Genomic DNA, 17,985 nt, shown 5'->3' on the forward strand with positions numbered 1-17,985 from the left:
AGGCTCTGTTCACACATTATTTCCCTTTTTTGGATCCGTTTTGATCATAAAAAACAGAAATAAAACCGTCCAGTACAGGACACATTTATCTGAAGGGGGACAGAAAAGTCATAATATTTTTTATATTTGTTACCTTTCTAGCCGCTATAAAAAAAAAAATGGATAGGAACTTGGAAATGGATCATATCCAATGTTCATCCATTATTTAATCTGTTAACAGATCCGTTTTTTTCAGCACAGAACACTACCTCTACAGTAGGAAAACCGGATCTGTTCAAAAGGGAACGAAAACAGATGCAAAATGGAAGTTTTTAAACTTATCCTTTTTTTTCGGGGGCTTTTGTAACAATTTTTATTTTTTTATTGCATTTATTTTGGGCTCAAAATCATGTTTTGCAATTGGGTTCCGTTACAAATTTTGCACCATTTGCCTTCTATAGTCTCGGTTTGACACTGTCTATTGCCGGCTGCAGAAAGAGTTAACCGAGGACCCATCAGTGAGCCCGCTTATGATAATCTGATGGAGAAATAGTTATCGTTTTATCTGCTGACTTATCGTCACATTAATTCTGAATGTGCAGGGGAAACAAGAAGACTGTAAAAACCTAATAATGATTTTTTTTTTATAAAACTCAATTGCTTAAAAGATTTTTAGCCCCAAATACATGCATTTAAGTAAAAAAATATATATATATATTGGGCCAAAAGATGGACAACCCTGGTTTTGATTTTGCATTCATTTTTTGCTTCTTTTTGTAAGGGATCCAGGTTTTTTTTCAGTGTTACAGACAGGTGATGACTGGACGTGTGAACGGAGCCTTAACCTATATATACTGTATAATCTTACAGATCGTGATACTAAATGGTTCCACAATTGTCGGTAAAATGTTATATTACATATTATTAGGAGTAAGATAAATACCACAAAAAAACACCCATCAACTGGATTTGTATGAATTGGGGATCGAGCATGCCCACTACTGCTCCATACAACTCTATGGGAGTCATGAAAGAACTTGGATGACAGTTCTTGGTGGAGAGGAAGTGGAGAACGTGGTCTACTAGCACTTGTCTCTTGGCTTGTTCCTTAACTATCATGGAGCTGCGTGGAGTGGTAGTGGGCATGCTTGACCTCCAAATAGCTAAGTTTCTAAGGAATGGAAATGTTCCCGGGGCTTAGATCTTGAAATGTTCTACCATTTCTTTCTATTCCAGACTTAAACTCAGTTGGACGAAGTCAGGTGCCCTCGTTCTAGAGATAGGTCCAGGTCTCAGACTTGTCTGATTTCCCATGGATCTGTCGTAAATGTCTAAGGTAGAGATAAGGGCTCCATAACTAGTTAACCTTACAATAAAAAAATAGTTTATTTAGTAATACTTTTTGACATACATCCATTAATTTTTTCCATCTTTTTAGCTTACCTCCAGCAGAGAAGAGGCAGAACCATTAATATGCAACACGACAAATTGAGGTTGATGGGTCTTAAGCTTTAGCTTGATCTTCCATTCTCTGGAGATGTCTTGACGATAATGCAAAAAGCTTTGCCCATCAAATCTTGAGGCAGTACCTAATGATAAAAGTTTGGATGTTTAGATGTTTAGAACTTTAGATGTTATCAGATAGTTGAACATGTATGCCAAAGACTTTGACATTTTTCTAGTCCTTCTTGACAAAGAGAAACCAAAATAATTTCATAGGAATGAAGAAAGCCCCCTCCCGTAAGGATACATCTAGAATGATGGACTTACTGTTGCACGTGCAGACTTGTTGTAGACTGTATTGTGGTGTAATAACGCTCAGACGGGCAGTGCTGTAAGAAGATAATACTGACTGGTCCAGTTTTATCACCTCATGGCAGGTACGACTTTTGCATTGGGCTCCATGACAGGGCAGGTAAAATATGTTGTCCATGTGTAACCCCACAGTCTGGTCCAGCTCACGCCTGGCCGCACTGATTTTCTCTGAAATAATTTGAGGACTTCTAATTGAGTTGGAACCTGTTCCAGTCACCAATACAAGGTCCAAAGAAGAAGACTCCTCATTCTTCTGTAGACTGGCCATCTGAATCTGTTGGCGGTCCATGGTTAGAAGGTTTCCAAGAAACCTTTGGAAACTTCTCCAATGGTCACCTATGAAGTCCTCCGGAGATAGTTTTCTGAAACGTAGAACCAATGCTTGCTGAAGAGCTTCGTCACTAAAGCACCATACATAGATATGTACCGAAGCTATAGATGAAAATGTCCCATCGCTGACTGTGACGTTGAAGAAGTAATGTCCATGTTGAAGACTTTCAAGCGCTATCACTTTGCCATCTGTTATTCCTACAGAGAAGAGGCCTTTTCTCATTTCCTCTTCGGCCAACCTGTACATCAATGTGTCATGAGGATCCTGGTCTGTGGCATGAAGCTTGCCCAAAACACTGCCATGGAAAGACACCTCACTACTGGTGATGAAGATCTCTAATGGCAGCACTGTAGGCGAGTGTCGGCTTCGGTCAATGACTTGAATACTGATAAATGTGGATGAGGAGAGATGAGGAGTGCCACTGTCCGTAACCTACAAAATAATAATTAGAAATAAGTGGGGGCTAATGCTATTTTAGAGAACCCAAGCTGTCGATACATTTTTATTTCCAAGTTGACAGCAAGATCCAAGGTTGGACACATAATTTTAACTACTTTTATGGACCTATTGGCACGGCATTGTCAATACAGACCATGAGTGATGGACACATTACTTATTGTTTTCAAGACATTCAAGAAAAAGAAGTCATGGGTTTCAAATCAGATGACCCTCGTCACCTACTAAGCCTTATTTCATATAAATACTTCTTAATTACGGGCTTTAGTAATAAAAGGAACCCATCTAATTGAAAATCCTGTACACTCTGTAGTCACCATCTTTTAGCCAAACAGACCAATATATAGTTTGTGGGAAAAGATTCAGTAAAACTGATAATTTAGGAGTGCAGTGGGTGGTCCTATGGGCTGTCAAACACTGAACAGGACCATGTACGGGACTCCTAAACCTAAAGTGAATGTTCTTCTACAAAATATATTTCAATCTTCTCAGCTCATTTTGCTCTAAAACATGGTGTCTCCAGGCCCTTTTAAGCAATTGGGCACTATGTTTGGAGTCCAGGGTTGTATATTATATTATTATCTGCAACTTTTATTTTTTCCACTTGAAGTACATTGTGGTTAATTATATATTCTAATATGAAGAACACATTCTTACCTGGATCTTTAACACATACTTCTCCCTCACACTTTTGGTGAGAATAGACGTTGTAGACAGGAGACCGTCTTGGCTAATGTGAAACACGTTGTCCTCATTTCCTTTAAGGATCCGGAAATTGAAGGGTGGTCCATGCTTGGGGGAATCCTTGTCGATGACAATGAGTGTCATAACACTAGTCCCGGCTGGAGATCCATTCTGAGGAAATGAAGTCAAAAGTCAAGTAAGAGAAATCTTTAGGAGTTGATGAAGAAGCTCGCACATAATAGTGACCCGTACCTGAAGCACAAGACTGTAGTTGGACTGTAAGAACATGGGAGGGTTGTCATTCACATCCAGTACGTGGACATGGACGAGTCCTTCACTGAAGAGAGACGGGACACCGTTGTCTGTGGCTCGCACCGCAAGGGAATATTTGGATTTCTGGTAAGGAAGAAGAACATAGAAATATGTATCATGGAGAGGAACAGATCTACATATTAGATGGTCTCCAGGAGAAGAAGACATTTAGAGATCATCAAATCTTTTGAACTTCGAACTTGGTAGCTTTAGTGATTTTTTTACCAAAAATATTTACTCCAATTGCCCTAAACACTTTGAAGACTCCAAGTACTGTATCCAACGCATTTTAGTCTCACAAACACAGGGTTAATAATGTCAAAATGACCCCAAACTTTATGACTTTGGCTAAACACAGTAATGTTCCTCTTTCCTGACTTGTCACTCACAATATCTGTACAGTATATTTAGAGATTTTTTTACTTTTTCACCCTATTTCTATTGCTAAACAGTGACATTCTCTCACTAAACAGATTCACCCCAAAATGGTTGCAGCGCTTCATTCCCTGCTTTGGCTTTTATATAGGATATGATAGCCTGTGCCATACTATATAATGGGATAGCTGCCTGGCGTTAAAATGCCCGATCGCGCCCAAGGTCATGTAAGCCTTCTATGGCTAATGCAATCTTCTGAATTGTAGCAGTCAGAATATTTGGCGATTCACGCAAAATCTCAGATTGTTCGAATTTGCCAGGTCTAATTTCCAAAAATTCAATATGAACTCGATTGGTTCATCTTGAGAAGCATTTTATTATATTTTGTGCTGTGTTTATTGCTAATATTTAATTTCATACTTTACTTTATCACCAGCAGAATATCATTTGCTAAGAGGATGTTTTTTTTACCATCATTTTCACGTGCAGATCAATGAGGGATGGGATCTGGGCACAGTTCATCATTTTAGATCCTCCAAGAAAGTGGGCAAAATGTATATACAGATTATTTTACAATTCCCATGTGCTGAAATCCAATCCCAATTTTGTACAAATGATGTATGGAAGAGCCATCTCTCAAAAATGAAGCGCAAAGGTCCTTAGACTGACACTGATTAGTACATGGAACAAGATGCTTCAATGTGATAAGACGTACATTATACAGGCAGCATAGCATGTGAAGAGTAAATTAACCAGAACAGGACACACATCAAAGCTAAAAACTCACATAACATTTTCAATCAAACTCTAAAAATAGCTGGAAGAACAGAACCAGACATGTCCTGAACGTTTCGGTGCGTTTTACTTATGATGTAGGACTTTCAAAGTTTACGAGACAGGCTCAACCATTTTGTGCACAAGATCTCACCTTCTCTCTATCTAGCCGACTTAAAACCCTTAGGTCTCCTCGCTCGGGGTGTATTGAAAAGTGGCCCATAGGGTCCCCTCTCACAATTTGGAAGGTGACCTTATTGTTGCTTGGTCCATCCAAATCGATAGCCGATACCTACAGGAGGTAAGAAAATTTAACCAATGGAAAAAAAAACACACATACATAGCATTACTGACATGAAAAGAACATGTCAGGTCACTGTCTCCTGCATTATCAACATACTCATCTCCTGCTGTAAACATTCTAGTGATAAGGTCACCACACACAACAGATAAAAGTGGACCAATGAATGACCTCGTGTTGGTTTGTCAGTTGTAAAAAAAAAAAAGCATTTCAGGCCTCCTCAACCTTGTTTGATGATACAGCCAGCGCTGATCTTCGGATAAAAAAAGTCCAACATGCTCGATTAGTATTTTGAACAATAATAATCACTTGTTGGACGACCATAGCCATAAGGTGTCCATGCACATTAGATAAAGGTGGCCCGATGAATGACGTTTCATTGGTCAGAAGAACGGTTGTTCATTGGTGGTAATAAAAAGTCTCTCAGGCCTGGTTGATAGTGTTATATTTTTTTTCAGTCAATGCAGCCAGTGCTGATCATCTGCCGAAAAGTGATGTTTGAAACAATAATTTAAGATCAGGCAGTGACCAAAAGGAACATTCATTAGCTTCACCAAAACAGTCGAGGAACATTTTTACGGTCAAAATTTTGGCCAACTTTAATCTTATGTCTTTGGGGTCCTATAGGCTCAGTTTGAAGGTAATGGGTCCAACATACCACGTGCCAATTCTGGTGTCTCATTTGGCAAAAGAGCCTTTAGGGACTTTCAGGGAAAAAGGCCCATGTGCTACTGCTACCTCTGTATTCCCTTGATTTCAATAATGTAATTTTGCCCTCTTTAAAACCACTTCAATAAAATGGCTCCACAAATTTGTAAGTCCTCGTAAAGAACCATAGCTGGGAACCCAAGAAGAATAACATCCTGGCTGCACTTCGCTATTTTATAGTGTATAGTAAAATTGAAGAATGATCTTATTCACCATCACAATTAGGTCGCCCACAACAGCATCCTCTCGGATTTCGGTCTCGTACTCCTCCAGGCTGAAGATAGGCTTGTTGTCATTTACATCGGTGATGTTGACCACAAGGACCGTGACGTCACTCAGGGGTGGAGAACTCGCCCTTGTGCCTTCGACTGACAGGTAGAACTGATGTTGAGATTCATAATCCAACTTTTTGTTCAAGTATAACTTGCCTGTGATCGAAACACAACAATAAGTTACACCTATCTGAATGAAACCTAAAGAAAATGGAACAAGCAAATAATGTCTCCAAACATTGGGATCCAGGATGGATCATCTGGGTCAAGACGTATTTGGTATGCTAGGTTAGATATCAATTTAGCATTAAAAAAAAAGTTTATGAAATCACATTAAAATCACTGCTTTCTTTCAAAAACAGCGCCACTATTGTAAGTGGGTGGTGATTACACTTTTAGCTGCATACACACAGCTCATGAAAACATTTGGTGGTATTAATGGGAAAAAACGGCCTCTATGTAATCTGGGCACAGCACGAAGTAGGGACAGAGACCATTATTTAAGCCATGTATCACTTACTAAGCTGCTTGCTGTAGTTTTGATAAATTCACTGCTTTCTCTGCTGCAGATCTAGCAGTTCTCTGAATGCTGAGCTCTACATAACTCCGCCCACACCACTGATTGGCAGCTTTCTGTGTACATTTGCATAGGCAGAAAGCTGCCAATCAGTGGTGGGGGCGGGGTTAAATACAGCAGAAGGACTACATGTCATGACACAGCTAGTTCCCAAGTGATAATCTTCTGCTGATATAACAGTGATTGTATTGAAACAACAACAACCAGCCCAGTAAGTGACACATCACTGGAATCAGGGCATTGTCCCCTTCATTGTGCTGCTCTCAGATTACATAGCAAAAACCTAAGACAGATTCCCTTTAAGTACAACTATGTTTTGTCTTCCCTTAGGTTATTACATGCAGAACTGTTTTCTAAGTAGACAGAGAATTCAAAGCTTTTCATGACGTATTGCTCTTAGTTTTACTAGAAACAAGCCTAAAATAGTTTACAACAAGAAAATTATGCCTGTAGGGATTGAAGACTTTTCCAACATTGGTGCCCGGGGTGCCGAAACAGCTTGTGTTCCTACTAATTTGACCTACCGTAATTTCTGTAGTCAAGTAAATCTAAACTTCTCAACATACAGACGACCGTACCTGTATCATGCAGAAGGAATATCCCATTTTCATTCCCACTCAAGATTTCATAAGTGATCTTTGATTTGCCATCCAAGTCTTGAGTCAACTCTGACAGATTCAAGAGCTCTGATCCTAAAGCCTGGTTTTCCGGCACCAATATAATTTTTTCAGGGTTTCCGAAAACCGACCGGTAATAACTCAGAGACACCACAGATACTGAAATGGGCTGACATGTTGAAAGTGGACGGGGCAAACCACGGTCCGTGGCACAGATGATCAACTCAATCACTTGGTCTTCCATGTTTTCTAGAGGCTTTTCAAGATAGATCACTCCGGTGTTTTCGTCTACAGTGAACAGTCCATTGGCAGAGTTTTTGAGGGAATATCGAACTTCAGAATTCAAACCTAAAGGACAAAACCAACAGAACAATTTTATTCTCGCTATGAAGACTGCCCAAAGGACGCCCTTGCCATGATGATTCCCACACACAAAGAGAAAGAAAAATTGTTCAATCAAGTTCCTTCTGATAATTCAACCAATTTTAATTGAATCACATTTTACAATTCGCCCATCGACATCTTTATTTTGACTGTCAAGTACAGTGTCATAATTATTTTCTATTACCTTCATCTGGATCTTTCGCGGAAACGACTGCAACTGGAGTCTTCAAAGTAGTGTTATCAAAGACGGTGATGGAGTAGTGGTCCATGGAGAATGTGGGGCTATTATCGTTAACGTCTTCTAAATATAAGACTACGTCTGCTTGACACGACAGTCCTCCTCCATCTGTGGCCTTTGCAATCATGTGGTAAGAGGGTTTCTTCTCTCTGTCCAGTGGAGCCAACGTTGTAAGCTCACCTGGTAGACGTGATGAAACATTAAATGGTTATATCAGTCAAAAAAATGTAATACACTTCTAATAGTAGCAAGTGATAACATGTTTCTAGGATTTGCGGATCATGGGGTCCGTCTGCTGAGACCCTAGCTAGTTGTTAGGTAGGACAACAACAATTGCAAGGACCACGGTTCCGATATGCTTCAAGATAAGCACCACTGGCTTTTCGACACTGGATGGGATCTTCGTTGTGAAGATCACCTTCAGTCTCTTAATTGGTAGGGTTACATGCAATCAAACCCAAACATAGAATAGTTTTTGACCATGTGTGCATGTTTTTTGTTTTTATTTAAATAGGGAGAAAGGAATAGCCATGTCCAGACATTGTCCCAACTCCACCAAAAACTGTCTATTCGGCTTACTTTTTTTTCAAGTGAATGGCCAGCTCAAAGGACGACATACACCTTAGATATCTCTTGGCCAAAGCTATCTCCACCAAACCTTTCAAAACTTGCCTACTGGTTCAGAGTTCTGGTGGCGACTTATCGCTCATGAGAATAAAAGGATCAAACTTGCTGAAATCCAATATGCCTGATCCTCCTTTCCTCCAACATCAGGACACTAGATGCATAGACACTGGATGCATGCTTCCCAATATTTCTGCTGGGGGAATAGGGACAAATATTGCCCAGTAATGCCACTTTTTATCCAGGAACGTCCTTTATAGATTTTAGATGCTCTAAATTTGCTGCATTGTGTCTGAAAATTTTTGACATGTAGATAGTTGTCCAGCCGAAACAAAGAATTGGCCATGTTGAAGTCTATCGTGGCTGGTCCTTTTTTCCGTTGTTGTGAATACTTGAGACACCACATACACATTTAGATTCAACAATCATCTAATATATAGTCATGGATGAAATTGTTCCATAAAATTAAGTATTTCTCCAAGAAAATTACTGCAATTACACATGTTTTGTTATTCACATATTTATTTCCTTTGTGTGTATTGAAGTAACAAAAAAAAACTGAAAGGAAGGCAAATTGGACATACTTTCACACAAAACCTTCAAAATGGTCTGGACAAAATTGGTGGCACCTTTCCAAAATTGTGGGTAAACAACTTTGTTTCAAGCATGTGATGCTCGTTCAAACTCACCTGTGGCAAGTAACAGGTGTGGGCAATATGAAAATCACACATGAAATCAGATAAAAAGAGGGGGAGTTGACTCATTCTTTATATTGTGTCTGTGTGTGCCACACTAAGGATGGAGAAGAGAAAGAGGAGAAGAAACTATCTGAGGACTTGAGAACCAAAACTGTTGAAAAATATCAACAATCTCAAGGTTACAAGTCCATCTCCAGAGATCTTGATGTTCCTTTGTCACTGGTGGATAAACAGCCCCAATCAAGTTCCAAAGAAATTCAAGCTGTCCTGCAGGCTCAGGGTACATCAGTATCTGTGCAAACTATCCATCGACATTTGATGAAATGAGACGCTATGGCAGGAGACCCAGGAGGACCCCACTGCTGAGACAGAGATATAAAAAAGTTAGACTGCGGTTTGTCAAAATGTACTTGAGTAAGACAAAATTCATCTGGGAAAGCGTCTTGTGGACAAATGAGACCAAGATAGAGCTTTTAGGTATAGCACATCATTCTACTGTTTACTGAAAATGGAAAGAGGCCTACAAAGAAAAGAACACAGTACCTACAGTCAAATATGTTGGTGGTTCAAATATGTTTTGGAGTTGTTTTGCTGCCTCTGGCACTGGATGTATTGACTGTGTGCAAGGCATCATGAAATCTGTAGCAATGTAGTGCCCAGTGTCAGAAACCTGGGTTTGTGTCTTAGGTCATTGATTTTCCACGAGGACAATGACCCCAAACATACGTCAAGTTGCACCCAGAAATGGATGGAAACTAAGTGCTGTAGAGTTCTGAATTGACCAGTAATGAGTCCAGATCTAAATCCAACTGAACACCTGTGGAGAGATCTTAAAATTTCTGTTGGGAGAAGGCGCCTCCGGATATGAGAGACCTGGAGCTGTTTGCGAAAGAAGAGTGGTCCAAAATTCCAGAAGAGAGGAGTAAGAAGCTTGTTGATGGTTATAGGAAGCGATTGATTGCAGTTAGTTATTCCTAAGGGCGTGCAACCAAATATTAAGCTGAGGGTGCCAACAATTTTGTCCATCCCATTTTGGGGCTTTTGTGTGAAATTCTGTCCAATTTACCTTTTTTTATTTTCTGGGAGAAATACTTAATTTTCTCTAACAATTTCAAGGGTGGCAACACTTTCGTCCATGAATGTATATGGCTGCCTTATGTTATGCAAAGGAGATTCCAAAAATGTGGGTGCCTATACAGTAAAATCACAGAGCAATGTTTCTTGGTAAATACCTACCAGTATATTGGTCCAGTCGGAACTGATCATCTCCAAGTCCATAAAGTCCGTACGTGATCATGGCATTGTTACCGATGTCAGAGTCTCTGGCTGATATCTTGAGGATAAAGACACCAGGAGGGGCATCTTCTGCTACTTTTGCTGTATAAAGCATCTGATAAAAAAAAGAGAATTATCTTAGCTTTTTTTTTTTTTCTTGATTCTCCATGGAAGCAATTCAACCGTTTCAGGAATGTGAAATCCTAAACAAAGCTGAATAAGAGCGTCTGTTCTGTAATGTGCGGTTATTTCTAGCTGAGTAGGGACTAGGTATCTCCTACTTACTGAGGGAAAACCAGGTTCTCCGTGCACTCAAACAAGACACGTATCAAGATGCTGCGGCTTATTATCAGGGTGATCAGAGCAACTCACTTTGACAGCCCCTTTCATCTGCAATTTTTGGAATCAGCCAAAACAAAAAATGAAATTTCAGGCACCAGAGAGCTGGTTCTTCTTATCTCTTCCTTTGAGTTATGAAGATGTGGCAGACTGCTATCCTTCAGAAGTCTTCCTCGTTTGAAGCATGTACACTTCTACATATGAGCATAATCCACTGCATAACTGTCCCCAAAGTCCAAGAACAGAGGTCTGAAAAATACATTTTTGGCCCAGTACTACATTACGGTGTCATGCATACTGTTGAGGCTTCAAGAACTGTGGGTGCAAAATTGATGCACCGTATTATGCCAAAAGTGGTGGACATTCATGGATTTTCTATTTAGTGTTCTCAAATTTTTATACTATAGGCCCATCACTACTTGTCAAGTTTTACCTAACCTAGTGGTTGGAGAATAGTTGGTATGATGTTTCCTATACAAAGTACAAAGAGACACAAGGGATTCCTGCTCATCCATTTCTCTATACTAGCTTCAGACGTGGCATGAAAGACATTACTCAGAAGTGCTAAGCAGTGTAGCTGTGAATCCAGCACATGCACAGATTAAAAAAATAATAGAAGTAGCGGTGTCTGTGTGTGTGTCACTGTCTGTTTCCAACTCTTTTCTTATTCTTCCCTTTCCCTTTTCCAAAATATTAAATCATCTCTACTCTCATTCCTGAGTGAAGGGTTAAGTCAGCTTTATTGCACTGATCATCACAAATGGCCGGGAGAGGAGAAGAGGAGTCTGATAAGTGGAGAAAGAGGCACGTCTCTGAAATAAAATATTTTTTAAAGCTTTTTATATTTACTATTGATTTATTGGGTAAAAAAAGAAATACCAGTTACCATTTAAAGAAAATCTTTAGCTTGCCACAAATATATCTTTTTTTTACCTGGTGTAAATGCTATTCCCTCGAATCCGGCGTTGTTTTGCTTTTTTTCCTGCTCCTCTCTGTTCCTGAGATATGGTCCCTCTCCCCAGTCTTTTTATCCAACTGGGCGTGGTCCTCAGGAATACATGAATAGAGAAGACTCAAGGACTATGCCCACTTGGATAAAAAGACTAGATACATACAGAGAAGAAAGGGCCATATCTCAGGAAAGGAGAGGAGCAGGAACAAAAGAGAAACAACGCCGGAATCAGGAGAACAGCGGCATTTACACCAGGTAAAGTAAAAAAAAAACATTTATGGCAAATTACAGGTCCTTATTAATGTAATTTATGGTAAGTGGAATTTATTTAGCAGTAATTTTGATGTAGTTTTTTTTTAGGCTAATCAATTGCCAAATTGGGGAAAAGGCCTTCTTCGCAAAATCTCAGCTTAGATCCCTAAAATGGGAAATGCGAAAGAACTCACAATTATGTTTTTCCTGCCTTATGGCTTCCTTCTTCTTTTTGTCTCAAAAAAGAAAAAAAATTATATAAAATTGAAAGTAAATAAAAAAGAAAAGTCTTATTCAAAATTTGCCAAAATTATAGAAATATACAAATTTTGTATTGTTTTATTAACTTTTATAACACATATTTATCGACCACTTACCTGCTGACAATCCGGAATATTATCATTGATGTCCAACACGGTGATTTCCACATCAGTAGTTGCCTGGAATTTCCCATCAGAAGCCGTCACTCTTAAAAAATGTCTCTCTGTCTCTTCCCTGTCCAAGGAGCTTTTAGATAAAATCACCCACTGGTTCCCAACTTCGTTGATGCTGAAGAGGCCATATGGGTCTCCATCTGTCAACAGAACATTATATTTTCCATTGATGACTACTATCTCTACTGATGTCATGTAAAGAAGCTGCATGAGGCTATGAAGTCCAGGAATTACAGTGATAATCTTTAGAAGGTCTACAAGTTGCTTTTTTACATTTACTCTTGGCTTAATAAACTCAACATGAGTGACACGAGATAACCAGATTAAATTACTTTTACAAAATTACATGTTTCACTCCACTTGGGCATCTAGAGCCAAGAGAAAAGGTAAGGGAAGACATACCAGTATATTATGGAAATGTGTCTAACTTACCTGTTATGTAACATGTGACTTTCCTGTTGCTTTCGGTTATATCAATGTCCCCTGTCTTGATGGTTGAGATGACCTGTCCTGGTTGGCTGTTTTCAGCTACAGATCCTCGGTAGACCTGAGAGGTGAACCTTGGAGGGTTATCGTTATCATCAGTGACGGTGACCTCTATGAGTGCTTCTGAAGAAAGACGTATTTTTTTGCCTAGATCTGATGCCACCACGTAAAAACGGTAGACCTCTTGATTCTCACAGTCTAGCTCCTTAAGGGTTGTGATCCAACCATTGTTAGTATCGATGGTAAAGAATGTATGGATCATGTTATTATCTCCTTTCAGACTGTAAACCACGATTCCATCGTAGCCAGTGTCCTGGTCATTGGCAGTAACCTGTATTACAGTGGTTCCGGCAGGCAAATTCTCCATTAATGAAGCTCGGTAGACATCTGCTTCAAAAACAGGTTGATTGTCATTAATGTCCTTCACTTGAATGCTGACTGAGACTAAACTCACCAAGTCTTTCCCCAAGTGAGGGCAGTTGGCCTGAACATCTATATGGTACCATTTGGTTGTCTCATGGTCTACACCCTTCTTCATTATCACAGCTCCCGTGTGCTTATCTAAACTAAACACCCCATCTTTGTTACTTTCTGGGGTCGTTCCTTCAACGAGGCTGTAGACGATTGGTTCTGCAGCCTTTGCTTTCACCAAACCTAATTCAGTACCTGTAGGCAGATCTTCCGATGCTGAAAAACTATACAGTGGTTCTGTGAATTTGGGCAAATTGACCTCTGTTGGCACAACGTGAAGATGAACAGGTACCAATGTACTCCAGTTAGGTGGTGCCCCATCCTTGGCTATAACTGTAAAGCTAATATCTTTATTTTCCAATCCAAAAAGACTTCTCTTGGCTATGATAGTACCATTGTAGGGATTAATCTGAACCAGATCTTCATCATATTTATCTATAGAGTATGTGACATCAGCATTTTGTCCTTCATCAGCGTCATAAGCAACCACCCGAATAATGGGCATTCCGTTACTTAAATTAGATTGGACAGATAATACATATTCATTTGCTATAAACACTGGAGCATTGTCATTTTCATCCGTGAGAATTATTTTTACTGTACAGAAAGAAGCCCTTCCACCTCCATCTGTGGCCATAACTTTAATAGCTATGAATCTCTCCGTTGCATTCTCTCTATCTAATTTTCTTAAAGTTGCAATATGTCCTGTATTATCTATTGCAAACATTTCCAAAGCCAGCTTATTTATTATAGTGTAATTCACAGTCCCGTAAGGTCCTTCATCAGGATCGTTTGCTATCACTTCAACCACAGTTGTCCCAATTTCTGCATTTTCGGCAAGTTCTACCTCGTACAGATCTTGTTGGAAGAACGGCGTATGCTTATTTGCATGGGTGATATTGACATATACTGGTACAATATCCCTGTAGACACCATCTGAGGCTGAGACTTGTAAATGGTAAGAGACATTTAAACTGCTCCGACATAGGTTCGAAAGGGATATAACTCCAGATGCCTTGTTTATGGTGAAATGTCTATGATGATTACCAGAAAGGATCAGATATTCCAGCTTTCCAGCATCAATATTATCCATGTCAAGAGCTTGGACTTTAACAACAATATGTCCACAGTTGGCCAGTTCGCTTACATTGGCCTCATATTTCTCTTGCCTGAATTTTGGAGGGTTGTCGTTCACATCAGTAACATTTATGATAACCAGAGCATCTGAGTACAGAGGAGGAACACCATTATCTGTAGCCCTCACTTTGAGTTGAAACTGACGGGTGGTTTCATAGTCCAGCTCTTGGGTGGTAGAGATTTCGCCTGTTTTGTGGTTTATGTGGAAGAATTCATGAGTTCCATCTGTGTCATTTCCTATAATGTGATATGAGACCTCTTGGTTTTTTCCTGAGTCTTGATCTGAAGCCAGAAGTTGAATTACGGCTTTGTAAGGAGGTAGTTTTTCCATGACATGGCCTGTGTAAACTGACTGTGAGAAGATGGGTGAGTGGTCATTTATGTCCTCCACATTAACTGAGACCTTTGCTTCTGAAAAGTGACCCAAGGCTGAGTCTGTAGCTCTTACTGTTATCAGATGAGTGGCTTTTGTCTCGAAGTCCAGCTGCCCTGAAACGCTCATGGACCCTGTCTTAAAGTCTATGCTAAATAGACTAAGGGCTTCATTTTCAACAATATTGTAAATTACACGAAACCCCTCGTGACTCCGAGCCTGGAGGTGCAGTATGGGAGTGTAAGTTTGTACATTTTCTGGCACGGTAACCCTGTAGTACAGACTTTGAAAAATTGGGTTAGATTTGTTTCTTACAATGATTACTACCTCTTCTTCAGCTTGCAGTGCAATTTTACCATGATCCCTGACAATCACTTTCAGAACATACTGATTTAATGCTTCATAGTCAAAGGGTTGTTTGAGAATGATATCTCCAATCGAAGGATCAATCCAAAAATATTTGAAATCTTCTTTCAACTGGTATGACAGTTCACTATTTCTTCCATAATCTTTATCAATAACGGACACTTGGAAAATAACATCTCCCGGCTCTAGGTCATCCTCCACAGCTATGTAATATGGGGTGTTCATGAATACCGGAGCGTTGTCATTGAGATCTTCTATATACACCTCAACCTTACTTTGAGATACTCGAGGTGGATTTCTACTGTCTTTTACTTCCACCATCACTTCATATTTGTCCCGATACTCTCTGTCAAACCCCAAGCCTTTAGTCTGGAGAAGTCCAGAAGATGCACCTATCTGGAACTGCTCTGTGCAAGTAAGAATGGAGAAATAAACCGGCTCATTTATTTGGTTTCCGACCACATCTACCACCATTAGATCCAAGATGCGAGGATCATTTTCAGTAACATTTACTGTATAAAACGGCTTATCAAATTTTAGGTTGGTTGTTTGCATCTCAGTCACGTTAATCTTTACAATTGCGGTATTTTGGAACATCCCATCCCAAGCTTTTACTGAGAGTTCATGGTAAGCGCTCAAGTGGGAAGAATCATTTACAACAAGGCGACCAGTGTTGGGATCAATGGAGAAGATCTTGTCTGTGTTGCCTTTTAAGATACTGTACTCCACTTTGGAATCTTTATCTTCGGCCGACAAATTCAGGAGCTGCATATTGGTATAAACTGGTGAGTACACATTGAGTTCATACACGTCTTGTCGGAACTGAGGTGGGAAATCATTGACGTCAGTGACTTGGATGGTAATCTTGGTTGGCTGAGAGGCGTACAAAGTTGGATTTCCTGAATCATATACATGTACATAGAAAGAAAACTGTGTAGTCTGTTCGTAATCAAGTTCTGCCGCTGTAAATATTGTTCCCATACTTGGATTGACCATAAAGTAATTCTGCATTTCAGGGTCTAGGATTTGGTAAGTCAACAAAGCATTCAACTCTGTGTCATTATCAGTAGCATGAATGATTAGAGGAGTAAGGTCCAAATGGGTCACCATGGTTCCAACTGGAGCATCTTCACTGACTTGACCCAAGTAAGAGGCTCGTGAGAAGACCGGGGCGTTGTCATTCTCATCAATGACATAGATAAAGACTGTTGTGTCGCTGGAAAATCCAAGGGAGCTATAACTGCGTATCTTGAGCTGGTAAGATGAGGTTGTTTCAAAATCCAATTTTTTTTGAGTAGTGATAATTCCCGAATAGCAATTGATGTAGAACACTTCTTCCTTGTTCCCGTCTTTGATGTCGTAATTGATGGAGGAGCAGCTGGTTGCAGACACCATCGTGACAAAAGCTCCGACAGGCACTGATTCACTTATCTCCACCACGTGTTCTGTAGAGATAAATTTGGGTGGTGACGCATCAGATGCTCTGACTTTTAGGAGGACTGAGGCTACGTCCTGAAGTTGTGGTGTGCCTTGATCTACAGCTAGAATGCTCAAGGAAATTTGGCTTTTTGTAGATTGCCGCAGTGGTTTTGCGAGGGTGATCAGACCTGAAGATTCATCAATCTGAAAATATCCTTCATTGTCACCTGTTAAGCAAAAACAAAAAAAAGTCAAATTTCTACAGTTGCATGACAACAAAAAGTTCCTTTTTGAATTCTAGAAACAGCACCACCCTTTTCCATGACTTTTGAATGTCACCTCCATTCAATTAGGGTTCACACATGCGGTCTTGTGGTGGCACATGGGGTCTTGACAATTACATATCACACACACATAGACATTTAGCGTCAACGTAAAAGTGCCTGTGTTCTCCCATACAATCAAATCTTCTAGTGCAATACAGCATAACATGGGTTAAGGTACTTTTAAAAAAAACTTTTTTATGTTTTCCATATTAATATATGAGAAAACATTCTGTACAACATCAGAGGAAATACATTCTGGGTCCAGACTATAGATGCATTGGAGACAATGGCTTCCTTCGCTGTTTACAAAGCCACAGCACCATACGTATGAATGTGGCTTTGCTTGGTATTGCAGTGTACTTAAGTGGGTTTTCTGTTAAATTATTTTATTCTATGTTCTGTTTTATTCCTCTATACAGTTGATCCGGTATTTGTTGACAAGTTACAGCACACAGTGACACAATTACATCACATGAGACCACTGCAGACAATCACTGGGGTATAGTCATGACATCAACACTACAGCTTGTCAATAAAAAATGGTGACCGCGGCAGACAGGCTACAGTAGAACAGCGATCTGTGAAAATGACAGCTTTTGATATTTTTAACCTTCCCAAGTCCATAGAATAAAATTATTTAACAACAGAAAATCCCTTTAATTTTTTTACAATACCAGGCAGAGCGACATTCATATGATCAGCTTTGGGCTTCTGTAAAAATGAAAACTCCTTTAAAAAGGTTGTCCCACAATTAGAAATGATTACCTATTATTGTGCTTGATTGTTTGGATTTTCCCCCTCCTTCAATCCTAAAGATGGGGGCCTGTGTCTTACATTTGAATGGAGTGGCGATCACGTATGAGCATTGCTGTTCCGCTCATAGTTTACGGCACTGATGGGGATATGTGAGAATTTCACTATCTTTGATAGCCAGTTTAAGTGTGCAGTCCCAGACAAAACCACACTCGTGATTGGTACTGTGCCAGTGTCTGGTGCTGTGCCCGTGTATG

At 39.8% G+C, this 17,985-nt stretch overlaps 1 protein-coding gene across 1 annotated transcript in view; it reads right to left on the reverse strand.

Moving 5' to 3' along the window:
- FAT2 (FAT atypical cadherin 2) overlaps window positions 1-17,985 on the reverse strand; it is a 101,143-nt gene that overhangs the window by 11,596 nt on the left and 71,562 nt on the right. Inside the window, exons 10-20 of the mRNA XM_077266370.1 lie at window positions 12,830-16,876; window positions 12,341-12,537; window positions 10,382-10,535; window positions 7,770-8,003; window positions 7,163-7,549; window positions 5,949-6,163; window positions 4,881-5,018; window positions 3,518-3,661; window positions 3,239-3,436; window positions 1,750-2,557; window positions 1,423-1,568 (exon numbers count right to left, since the gene is read on the reverse strand). Of these exons, the coding sequence (XP_077122485.1) occupies window positions 1,423-1,568; window positions 1,750-2,557; window positions 3,239-3,436; window positions 3,518-3,661; window positions 4,881-5,018; window positions 5,949-6,163; window positions 7,163-7,549; window positions 7,770-8,003; window positions 10,382-10,535; window positions 12,341-12,537; window positions 12,830-16,876 (6,668 nt within the window). The remainder of the gene's footprint in view (window positions 1-1,422; window positions 1,569-1,749; window positions 2,558-3,238; window positions 3,437-3,517; window positions 3,662-4,880; window positions 5,019-5,948; window positions 6,164-7,162; window positions 7,550-7,769; window positions 8,004-10,381; window positions 10,536-12,340; window positions 12,538-12,829; window positions 16,877-17,985) is intronic.

The sequence above is a fragment of the Ranitomeya variabilis genome, chromosome 5, assembly GCF_051348905.1.
Source record: "Ranitomeya variabilis isolate aRanVar5 chromosome 5, aRanVar5.hap1, whole genome shotgun sequence".
NCBI lineage: Eukaryota > Metazoa > Chordata > Amphibia > Anura > Dendrobatidae > Ranitomeya > Ranitomeya variabilis.